Raw genomic sequence first — 12500 nt, 5'->3', positions numbered from 1 at the left:
CGGCGCGCCGCCGGGGCTGTGTGAGAGCGGGGGACAGAGAGATGCGACAGAGTTGCGAAATTGCGTGGCTGTTATTTCAAATAGCGTAGAATATTTTAAACGAATTGGTTAACCGGTTTCAACCGGCTAATGAGCCTCGGTGGTCGGTCAAGAAAATTAGTAGTTTTCGCCATCCCTATCATCATCATCATCACCTTCATCATCATCATCATCATCACCATCATCATCACCTTCATCATCATCATTACCATCATCATCACCATCATCATCATCACCAGCATCACCATCATCATCATCATCATCATCATCATCATCATCACCATCAGCATCATCATCATCATCATCACCATCATCACCACCACCATCATCACCATCACCATCATCATCACCATCATCATCACCATCATCATCATCATCATCATCACCATCAACACCTTCATCATCACCATCATCATTACCATCCTCGTCACCTTCATCATCATCATCATCATCATCATCATCACCATCATCATCATAACAGTAACAACTGGTTTTGTCACTTTTTTTGTCACTTCTAGTTTGTAGGTGTGTGTGTGTGTTTGTCAGTCTCTCTTGTCGTCTGTGTAGTGTGTAGTGTGTGTGTGTGTGTGTGTGTGTGTGTCTCTCATCAGCCTGTGTAGTGTGCAGAACGGTGGAGGAGGCTAAACACACAGACATATTGTTCACATCGTTTGCTCCATATTGTTGAACCAATGCAAGACGCAGTTTATCCACATTGCTCTGGATCATGCTATAGGCTACTTCAGTGACCAATCATCTTGCAGCAGCTAGCAGGAAGCATCGTAGCCCACACCTCGTCATGGAAACGGATTTGGACGATGCGCAGATGTTTTAATGGGAGTTGGAGTGCCTCAAGACAGCATCCTTCCTCCTCATTCCCCCAGCAAGCGGCCTCGACTATGAGCCTGAAGTGAGCGAGCCACAGGAACAAGACGTGTGTGTGTGTGTGTGTGTGTGTGTGTGTGTGTGTGTGTGTGTGTGTGTGTGTCACAGGAACAGGACATGTTGTTTAGGCTCGTTTGGTGTACGGTAGTGAATGAGCCACAGCCAACAAGCACAGCGATGACATTATTAGGCTACTTCAGACGTCACCTTGTCCCAGTAGCCTTTGGCACAAATAAGATTTCAGGATGTAATGCCAGATAGAGTTGTTAATATCTCATGCATTCTCTTGCATTTAGGCAACTGATAGTTAGTGACAAAACTCCCTTCAACTAGTCGGCTAGTCACAGTTTTTCTCAGTTGTTTACACACAATTTCGGGTACTTGAGACACAATGGCCACAATATAACTCATGCACCAGCCCCCTGAACCAATTCTGCTAAACTACTACAAGCACAATTTCTGCTTTACACACAAATTGCAATTCTAAAACACCTTTTTCAAAAACACTACACACAATTCTCTGCATTTGGCACATTCTCTCTTGTTTTCACACTGCCATTCAAATTTTAAAGTTGATTGTCCTACTATGTACACTGACTCATCACATGGGCAAACGCCTGTCACACTCTTTTACAATTAGCAATCATCCGGACTTTCCAAAGAAAATGAGAATAGGTAAGAAATACTCTCACTAGAAAACTACAGCACTTCATTTCAATACAGTACTCAACGAGTACAGTAATTGTTGCCTGTGGACTGATCTGTAGAACTGTAAAAATGAAGAATGGTTCGAGTATTTGGGAAATGTATTCCTACTTTGTATTCCTACACAGTTTTTACAGTGTTACAGGTACTATTTGATTAGCAGAACTGAAGGATTTTCAACACAAGGTCTTCTGTCTCCTGAACAGGACACTGAAATCATGACCATGATCCTGTAAATAACTCCAAGACATTAGGGCGAATACAAAGACAAATACTAGAAATCAATTAGATATTTCACTATATTGAAAGGGTAAGCTTATCAACACTGGACTGTGTGTTCAACAGAAATAATGAGAATGAAGCATAGATATTACTCTGTATATTAACTGTATACTGTACATTCTAGCGTTGTTTATGCAGACCACTGGATGGGCAACTTTGTGTTGATTGGGATGTACACCGTGTACACTGTTTTTGTGGGGAAATTAAAGGTAACCTAATTAGGTACAGTGGGGGAAATTAAAGGTAACCTAATTAGGTACAGTGTGGGGGGGGGGATTAAAGGTAACCTAATTAGGTACAGTGGGGGGGAATTAAAGGTAACATTATTAGGCATAGTGGTACAACCTGTGTAACAACATGTACTAACATGTACTAGCATTGTACTTGCATGATGTATTTGTGGGTACCTACTACCTACATACAGTTGCTACATTGTAATACTGAGTGCTTTTACAAAACTTTGCCAATTTGCCTACATTTTTCATCAGAGGCAAATGGCTGACCTGAAATCTGCTGGATGGGGTAAATCTGTACCACTGTATCTAATTAGGTGGGTACACTGTAACAGTGACACATTCAAATAAAGTGTAACATATATTTGCTACCATGTATTTGTGTGTTCTGAGTATACAAACAATATTATCAAATCCTCAACAACACACTTATGTACTGTTAAGTGAGCGTAACACTGAACTAAGGTCATTTTGGTGAATGTGAAAAGTGTTTTCCAATCATACTGTAGAACAAATAACTAGGAAAGTTTACTCAGACAAGCTAACATATAAAGATTGAGGAACGCTATTTCATGCTGATCTCTGTTCTCTCTTGATTGAGATTGTGTAAAATTCATAAACTTCAACCATAGGCTACTGCATCTATTGAACTTAGCTTAATGAAGGAACTGAGTCGTGGTAGTGATTGCCAATAAAGGAACAGCCAGCCTATATGTCTCTCTCTCTCAGCTCTCTCTCTGCTGTCTGTCTCCTGTGTAGTGTGAGTGTGTGTGTGTGTGTGTGTGTGTCCAGTGAACTCACTCGGCTATTTAGGCCTACTCTATGTAGCCTACGTGTGTGTGTGTGTGTGTGTGTGTGTGTGTGTGTGTGTGTGTGTGAAATCACTACCATTTCTTACGTGTGTGTTCAGTGTCCGTCTGTCTCATTGCCCTGTGTAGTGTGAATGTTAGAGGACAACTCGTCAGCTGAGACCCACTGTAGATAACACTCTTCTAGCCTTCCTCTCTGGCACCCCTAAATGCTTTCCCAACGGACACACACACATTAGTGAACACCCACACAAACCTACCTCCAGCGGTAGGCCTAAGCAAGTCACCCCGTCTCACAGGAAGACTTACAACCCCTTTTACGCTATCCACATAAGGTAGGCCTTTACGCGAGTCTCAATATGACACTACAGTTCACAATAGGCTAGCCTACTTTGCGAAGTCACTTGATGGCAAAATGCTGTAGACGGGCAATGTTGAAGCAACGCATAGTCCAGTCTACACAGTCCATTCTCCGATTGTGAGTCCGGTCACAGACTACCAGGATCAACACGAAACATTAAGATCCAGTCGCAGCTAGCTCGCTGGCTAGCAGGAAGCATTACTCCAGCTACGTCAGCCCGATGCTTCAGGATGGCTGGGTGAATTTCACTCGGTTAAAATAAGGCAGATATTAAGACAGACAGCTAGATTAGACAGATTAAAGCAAAAGTCCGTCTTACCTCTACAGAGGACCAAGGAAGCCGCGCAAAAGATAAAAAATCCAAGCGTGTTCATCGCGTAAATTTAGACAGCGACAGACCATTGAACTCCATTTTCAGACTGGCGTAGCCTAAGTTTCGATTTCGTTTTTTTCCCCACCTAATTCCTGGCTATGGCCAAGCCTACTCCATACGGGAAGTTTACGGAAACCATAATAGAAAAAAACCTAGGTGTCAAACGCAAAACAAAACAGACACATGTTCTCCGTGTGTAGAAGCCTTGGGAAAGGTGTAAAATGACTCAGTCGAAAATATTTCAATCTCTGTCATAACCAACCGAGCAAACCGCAGCAACTCTCCCCCATGTCATTGTGCGGTTAAGGTGCCAAACGCGACACTGCGGGCACCGGAGCAGCCAGGCGGCCGCAAATCAACGCGTGACATCCGGAACTTCACTCAGCAAGGGAACTTTTCTTGTGCTGTTTCGCACTTCTTGTGAGCTGTGTTGTTTGTGTGTCCGCGAAGTGGCCGTTTTCAGTTCCTCAGTTCAGGTCGTCGTTGCCGAGAAATATGTGCTGTCGGTTCCCAAGAGTTTCTGTGCACTGTTACGAAATGCACGTAACAGATTGCAAGCCCACCGCAAAAACAGGAACTGACCCAAGCAGTGGACTCTGGTGCTGTTGCATCTGCTTCTCTCTCTCTCTCTCACACACACACACACACACACACACACACACAATTGGAGTAATGTGATCAGTTGTTTTAGTTCTTGTAAGAACCCTAGCTGTTGCATTTTGTGCATCATGTGCACCTGAAGCTGATTGTCTTTTTAGGAAGGCCTGTGAAAAGTCCATTGCAGTAGCCTATAATCAACCCTGCTGGATATAAATCATGAGTTGTTCTGAATCATGTTATGACATCAGCCCTAAAGTTTGGCAAAATTGTTAAGGTGGTAAGAAGAACTGACCACCACATTACCCCAATTGTTGTAGGCCTAGGTCGTGGAACACACACACACACACACACACTAGGCCTCAATCAGTCGACATCTTATGTGTCGGTTCATTGGATAAATGCATTCCCCATTCTCAGAAGGCTTTGCTCCATTCTACGTTAATTTAATAAAAAATGTTTTTTTTTTGTGACCATGAAAGTTCTGTAACACCTGAATATAAAAAGAAAAATATAAGATTGGCTACACAAAAATCAGTAGATGGGTCTGTCCAAAACGGAAGGCAGCTGCCTGCTGCCTCGCTGCCTCTGCTGCCTAGTGAGTCAGTTGCAGCTCCAAACTCTGTTTGGACGGCCTAGCAAGATGGCAATACAGAACGTCGTTGTCATGTTGGAACAGGAAGTGGCCATCCCCACTAAGTTGTGAGCATGGAATTGTCCAAAATCTCTTGGTTAATGCTGAAGCATTCACAGTTCCTTACACTGGAAGGGACCTAGCTAGCCCAGCTCAGGGATGACCACTTCCTGTTCCAACATGACTGTGCACCAGTGCACAAAGCAAGGTCCATAAAGACATGGATGAAGGAGTTTGGTGTGGATGAACTTGACTGGCCTACACAGAGTCCTCAACCCAATAGAACACCTTTGGGATCGATTAGAGCGGATCCTGAGAGCCAGTCACCTTGTCCAACATCAGTGTGTGACCTCACAAATGCGCTTCTGAAAGAATGGTAAAAAAAAATATCCTCCTACACACTCCTAAACTTTGTGGAAAGTCTTCCCAACAATTTAAGCTGTCATAGCTGCAAAGTGTGGACCGACGCCATCATAAACCCTATGGATTAAGGATGGGATGTGACTAAAGTTTACATGTGAGTCAAGGCAGGTGACCCAAAACTTTTGGCAATATAGTGTATATACAATGCCTACTGTATATGACAATATATGCAACGTGGGACATATTTCAATGTGCATAGCAATATATTGAATAGTATAACAATATGTATAATATGAAAATGGCAATAATTGAAGTATTTTCCCACATATACCAATATATTGGAAAATGTAAATATTAAATTCCATATATGGGAACATATTTCCTAATTAATATATCAAATGTTCCAACATATGGCAATATATTAGATATTGCTCCATAAGTAGTGACTGGCCTGTCGTCTATCATGACAGTCACTGAGTGTGTGTGTTCCTTAGTGTCTGTCTGGCCTACCGTCTATCTGTATGTGCCAGTCAATGTGTGTGTGCATGTGTGTCAAGAGAAATAACAGGATGTTGCTCATTTTAGGAGGAACTGATGATATGACGCTAGTCTGATCTCACGGTTCAGTGTGTGTGTGTGTGTGTGTGTGTGTGTGTGTGTGTGTGTGTGAGTGTGTGAGTGTGTATGTGTGTGTGTGCGTGCGTGCGTGCGTGCGTGTGTGTAAGACCAAATGATGTGGAGATAAAACAAATCTGTTGCACAAGAGACGTCAACCTCATTTCCTGCTGCACCCACCCATGCACACATGCACAGCACACATGCGCGCCACACACACACACACACACACACACACACTCTTCCTGCTTGTGTATTGAAACCACTACAGATGATTTGGAATTCAGCTGCATGTCAGGTCATGTCAGCCAATCAGGACACGTGGAACACTCCTCCTCGTTGGCGTCCTAATCCCAGAGCAGCAGAATGACCCTCATTTCCTGCGGCGCACACACACACACACACACTCTCCTCATCGTTGGCGTCCTAATCCCAGAGCAGCAGAATGACCCTCATTTCCTGCGGCGCACACACACACACACACACACACACACACACACACACACACACACACACACACACACACACACACACACACACACACACACACACACACACACACACACACACACACACACACACACACACACACACACACACACACACTCTCCTCCTCGTTGGCGTCCTAATCCCAGAGCAGCAGAATGACCCTCTGCACAGAGACGTATTTTGGACGTCCAATTGCAGCTGCAGATTGTTACCCCTGACAACGTCTTTTTAGCCCCGAGTATTGAGATCCACAGGGCCTCCACAGGGTGTAATGTCCAGAAAAGGTTCCATACGAGTCATATTGAGATCCACAGGGCCTCCACAGGGTAATGTCCAGAAAAGGTTCCATAGTCATATTGAGATCCACAGGGCCTCCACAGGGTAATGTCCAGAAAAGGTTCCATACGAGTCATATTGAGATCCACAGGGCCTCCACAGGGTATAATGTCCAGAAAAGGTGACATAGTCATATTGACGTCCAGTTGGGGTCATGGTTAGACGTCCCAATAGTGGTCCTAGTGGCCCAGAGTTGGTCTTGGACCGACGGACACACTAAACACATGATCTGCACATCCATCAAACGTCTAATTCAAATCCTCACTTCGGCCTCCTCCTGACCTAGCAAAATTACATTCAAATCCTCACGTTGGCCAATGTGTGTGTGTGTGTGTGTGTGTGTGTGTGTGTGTGTGTGTGTGTGTGTGTGTGTGTGTGTGTGTATAGTGCTAGTTCACCAGCCATTAGGAGGTCCGTAAGGACTATTTGAAGAGCTCTTGTCCAAAATGCTATGAATTCATTTCTGAAAACATTAATAAGTTATTTATTTGTGTCCAAGTAATATCAATAAACGTGCAGTTGTTTTGTTTTGATCAAGTAAAGATAAATCAAATAACAAAAACTATTGTAGAGGTCCACTGAAATTACTTGGGGGAAAAAAAACATAATCATGAAATGGTGGAAATCACGTTTTGGAAAAGATCTCAATTTTCTCCAGTGTAAACACGTCATCATGAAAGTGCACTCAAATGGTGGATATGGCGTTTTGGAAAAGGCCTCAATTTTCTCCAGTGTAAACACGTCATCATGAAAGTGCACTCAAATGGTGGATATGGCGTTTTGGAAAAGAGCTCAATTTTCTCCAGTGTAAACACGTCATCATGAAAGTGCACTCAAATGGTGGATATGGCGTTTTGGAAAAGGCCTCAATTTTCTCCAGTGTAAACACGTCATCATGAAAGTGCACTCAAATGGTGGATATGGCGTTTTGGAAAAGGCCTCAATTTTCTCCAGTGTAAACACGTCATCATGAAAGTGCACTCAAATGGTGGATATGGCGTTTTGGAAAAGAGCTCAATTTTCTCCAGTGTAAACACGTCATCATGAAAGTGCACTCAAATGGTGGATATGGCGTTTTGGAAAAGAGCTCAATTTTCTCCAGTGTAAACACGTCATCATGAAAGTGCACTCAAATGGTGGATATGGCGTTTTGGAAAAGGCCTCAATTTTCTCCAGTGTAAACACGTCATCATGAAAGTGCACTCAAATGGTGGATATGGCGTTTTGGAACAGAGCTCAATTTTCTCCAGTGTAAACACGTCATCATGAAAGTGCACTCAAATGGTGGATATGGCGTTTTGGAAAAGGCCTCAATTTTCTCCAGTGTAAACACGTCATCATGAAAGTGCACTCAAATGGTGGATATGGCGTTTTGGAAAAGGCCTCAATTTTCTCCAGTGTAAACACGTCATCATGAAAGTGCACTCAAATGGTGGATATGGCGTTTTGGAAAAGAGCTCCATTTTCTCCAGTGTAAACACGTCATCATGAAAGTGCACTCAAATGGTGGATATGGCGTTTTGGAAAAGGCCTCAATTTTCTCCAGTGTAAACACGTCATCATGAAAGTGCACTCAAATGGTGGATATGGCGTTTTGGAACAGAGCTCAATTTTCTCCAGTGTAAACACGTCATCATGAAAGTGCACTCAAATGGTGGATATGGCGTTTTGGAAAAGGCCTCAATTTTCTCCAGTGTAAACACGTCATCATGAAAGTGCACTCAAATGGTGGATATGGCGTTTTGGAAAAGGCCTCAATTTTCTCCAGTGTAAACACGTCATCATGAAAGTGCACTCAAATGGTGGATATGGCGTTTTGGAACAGAGCTCAATTTTCTCCAGTGTAAACACGTCATCATGAAAGTGCACTCAAATGGTGGATATGGCGTTTTGGAAAAGGCCTCAATTTTCTCCAGTGTAAACACGTCATCATGAAAGTGCACTCAAATGGTGGATATGGCGTTTTGGAAAAGGCCTCAATTTTCTCCAGTGTAAACACGTCATCATGAAAGTGCACTCAAATGGTGGATATGGCGTTTTGGAACAGAGCTCCATTTTCCCCAGTGTAAACACGTCATCATGAAAGTGCACTCAAATGGTGGATATGGCGTTTTGGAAAAGAGCTCCATTTTCTCCAGTGTAAACACGTCATCATGAAAGTGCACTCAAATGGTGGATATGGCGTTTTGGAAAAGAGCTCCATTTTCTCCAGTGTAAACACGTCATCATGAAAGTGCACTCAAATGGTGGATATGGCGTTTTGGAAAAGAGCTCCATTTTCTCCAGTGTAAACACGTCATCATGAAAGTGCACTCAAATGGTGGATATGGCGTTTTGGAAAAGAGCTCCATTTTCTCCAGTGTAAACACGTCATCATGAAAGTGCACTCAAATGGTGGATATGGCGTTTTGGAACAGAGCTCAACTTTCTCCAGTGTAAACACGTCATCATGAAAGTGCACTCAAATGGTGGATATGGCGTTTTGGAAAAGAGCTCCATTTTCTCCAGTGTAAACACGTCATCATGAAAGTGCACTCAAATGGTGGATATGGCGTTTTGGAAAAGAGCTCCATTTTCTCCAGTGTAAACACGTCATCATGAAAGTGCACTCAAATGGTGGATATGGCGTTTTGGAAAAGAGCTCAATTTTCTCCAGTGTAAACACGTCATCATGAAAGTGCACTCAAATGGTGGATATGGCGTTTTGGAAAAGAGCTCCATTTTCTCCAGTGGTGCCTCATTGGTGGAGTAAGTTACCGGATGTTCTACATTATTGTGAGCTCTGGGACTTTCAGGAAATGTTTCATGCCCATGCAATTAATTAATTAATTAGTTAGTTAGTTAATTAATTAATTAATTAATTAATTAATTAATTTACAGAATTATGCTTATCATCATATGAAATACCGTAATATGAAAAATAACTATTAATGTTATTTTCATTGTTGATATTTGATATTGTTAGCAGTACATGTATTTATTAATTTTGCTGTTATCATCGCTATTGTGCTTGATGTAGGTTTTTCAGTTTTATTCTATGTTTTTAACTAATGTAGTGTTCATTTAGAAAGTCTCTTTGGACTAAACACCAGTACATTTCTAGTTTTATTCTATGTTTTTAACTAATGTAGTGTTCATTTAGAAAGTCTCTTTGGACTCAACACCAGCACATTTCTAATTTGCCAACACCAAACTTTTCACTAGATTTTTAGTCTGTGAGCACCAAACTTTTCCTCGTCTGGATTCCTGTAAAGCAGTTGTTTTATATGCACTAAACAAATACAGTGACTTGCCAACACACCCACATAAGCACTTTGAGGAGCATGCAAGTTACAACAACACACCCACCCACACAAACACAAGCTCGTGTACGCGCACAAAAACGTACACAGGTGGTAGGACTATGGAAATATCCTGGTGCCATCTAGTGGCCCATACTGGTCACTCATAAGCACACAGGACTACTGTGAGACTGTTTAGTGAATAGAACCCATCAGCACACAGGACTACTGTGAGACTGTTTAGTGAATAGAACCCATCAGCACACAGGACTAGACTGTTTAGTGAGCAGAACTCATAGGCACACAGGACTAGACTGTTTAGAGAGTAGAACTCATAGGCACACAGGACTAGACTGTTTAGTGATTAGAACCCATCAGCACACAGGACTAGTGTTAGACTGTTTAGAGAGTAGAACCCATCAGCACACAGGACTGTTTAGTGAGCAGAACCCATCAGCACACAGGACTGTTTAGTGAGTAGAACCCATCAGCACACAGGACTGTTTAGTGAGCAGAACCCATAGGCACACAGGACTAAGTGATAGACTGTTTAGGGGCAAGAAGGCTTTTTGTGGGGCAAACTCATCTGAAAATCACCTGCATCTACACGAACAATGAACTGTTTGTGTAGATGCAGGTGATTTTCAGATGAGTCCCACATCCCTCTCCCTCTCTCTATACTCTTTCCCTTCCTCTCTCACACTCCCTCTCTCCCTTCCTCTCTCTCTGCACTCTATCTCTACACTTCATCTCTCTCCCTCCCTCTCTCTGCAGTCTATCTCTCTCTCCATGTGTCCATGCTTATTGTTAGAGCAAACACCCTAACCAAAGACATTTCCAGGACCCCCAATACACAAGTTTATTTCTTCAGAATTTGTATGTGCAAAGAAACTCAAATTGTGTGCAATGCCAAACGTATCAAATAATAATAATAATAAAAAAACATACTTGCAAATGATGTGTTATTTATTTATTGTTTTTACATTTTGTTAAAGGGCCTAATAAAGACTTCAAAGTTAAAAAATATATATATACATTTCTGTCCATTATTTATTGGTTTAGGTATTAAAGGGTTAAACTCTTCACTTAAATCTACATTTCTGTCCCTTATTTATTGGTTTAGGCATTAAAGGGTTAAACTCTTCACTTAAATCTACATTTCTGTCCATTATTTATTGGTTTAGGCATTAAAGGGTTAAACTCTTCACTTAAATCTACATTTCTGTCCATTATTGATTGGTTTAGGCATTAAAGGGTTAAACTCTTCACTTAAATCTACATTTCTTCATCCCACTCCACCAAAGTTCACAAGAGAGAGCAGTCTGCTGGTCTCAGAGGTAGAAGAGAGAACAGTCTGAGGTGGAAGAGAGAACCGTGTGTGTGTGTGTGTGTGTGTGTGTGTGTGTGTGTGTGTGTTTATGCTCCATCTCTCTCTCTCTCTCTCTCTCCCTCCCTCTCTCTATGCTCCATCAGTTGGTCTCAGAGGAGAGAACAGAACAGTCATCTGGTCTCACGGGAGGAGAGAACAGAGGGCCAGATGTACTAACACAGCGCTAACAGCGAGTTTTTGTATACGCAGACTGCGAACGCTGTGCTTTGCTATATTGCGCAGAATTTACTAAGCTGTCACTTCATTACGTTAACAGCGGTCATCCCCGCCCGTTCCCGCCCCCTCTACAACGCTAACTGCGTGTGTAGAGCTGAACTACAAGCGCAGTTGAATATTGCAACATTAAAAAGAATCAAAGTTTAGCGATCAGACATGATAGAGATGTCAACGAGCTGCGACAAACAGAGTAGGCCTAGTGGTTCTACTAATCCACTTAAAAAAATAGGCTACTTGTGAACTATTTACTGCACGTAGACTAAGGATATCCTATGACTTAATGCTCGTCTAACAGATTGGGTAGTGTAGGCTATGTCGTGAAAGAGAAAATAAGATTTTAGAGAGGCAAACAAAAGTTAAGGTTGCTTTTGACATAGTACAATGAAGAAAACTGATGCTCTGAATATTGATTCAGCTGTCTCTAAACGTTTTTCTAATAGACGCATTTAACCGCAATTTGGATTACACCTGCTTTCAGAAGGCGGAAGTTTTTCAACGCAAAATAGACGTGCGCTGTTTTCATACATATGGCGGAATACTTAATCAATCGCTATTAGCACCTCTCCTCCCCTGTACTTGCGCGTTACACCCATTTTCAGCTGATCCGCCCAGGAATTAATATGCATGACACGGAAAAGCGCAAATAGCCATTCTCAGTTCCCACGGCAGGCAGTCTGCGCGTTTCTCTCATTGCGGCCTGTTTATACATATCCTCCCCATGTTTATACGCGCACGTTACGCCTGAAATGGGCGCAAAACGTTAGTACATCTGTCCCAGACTGTTGGTCTCACAGGAGAGAACAGTGTGTTGGTCTCACGGGAAAGAACAGTGTGTTGGTCTCACGGGAGAGAACAGTGTGTTGGTCTCACGGGAGAGAACAGTGTGTTGGTC

The 12500-nt window shown here is 42.5% G+C and overlaps 1 protein-coding gene across 2 annotated transcripts in view; it reads right to left on the bottom strand.

The window, feature by feature from the left end:
* The window catches only part of ifngr2 (interferon gamma receptor 2), a 15771-nt gene extending 11521 nt beyond the window's left edge, over positions 1-4250 (bottom strand). Inside the window, exon 1 of one of the 2 annotated variants that reach the window (XM_062535413.1) lies at positions 3634-4250. In XM_062535413.1, the coding sequence (XP_062391397.1) occupies positions 3634-3688 (55 nt within the window). In that variant the 5' untranslated portion in view covers positions 3689-4250. The remainder of the gene's footprint in view (positions 1-3633) is intronic. The other variant, XM_062535412.1, reaches the window with a different exon arrangement.
* Between the last annotated feature and the right edge of the window lie 8250 nt (positions 4251-12500).

The sequence above is a fragment of the Sardina pilchardus genome, chromosome 4 (genome assembly GCF_963854185.1).
Source record: "Sardina pilchardus chromosome 4, fSarPil1.1, whole genome shotgun sequence".
Classification (NCBI taxonomy): domain Eukaryota; kingdom Metazoa; phylum Chordata; class Actinopteri; order Clupeiformes; family Clupeidae; genus Sardina; species Sardina pilchardus.
The sequence above is the reverse complement of the archived record's forward strand: the minus strand, read 5'-3'. Positions and strand labels throughout refer to the sequence as shown.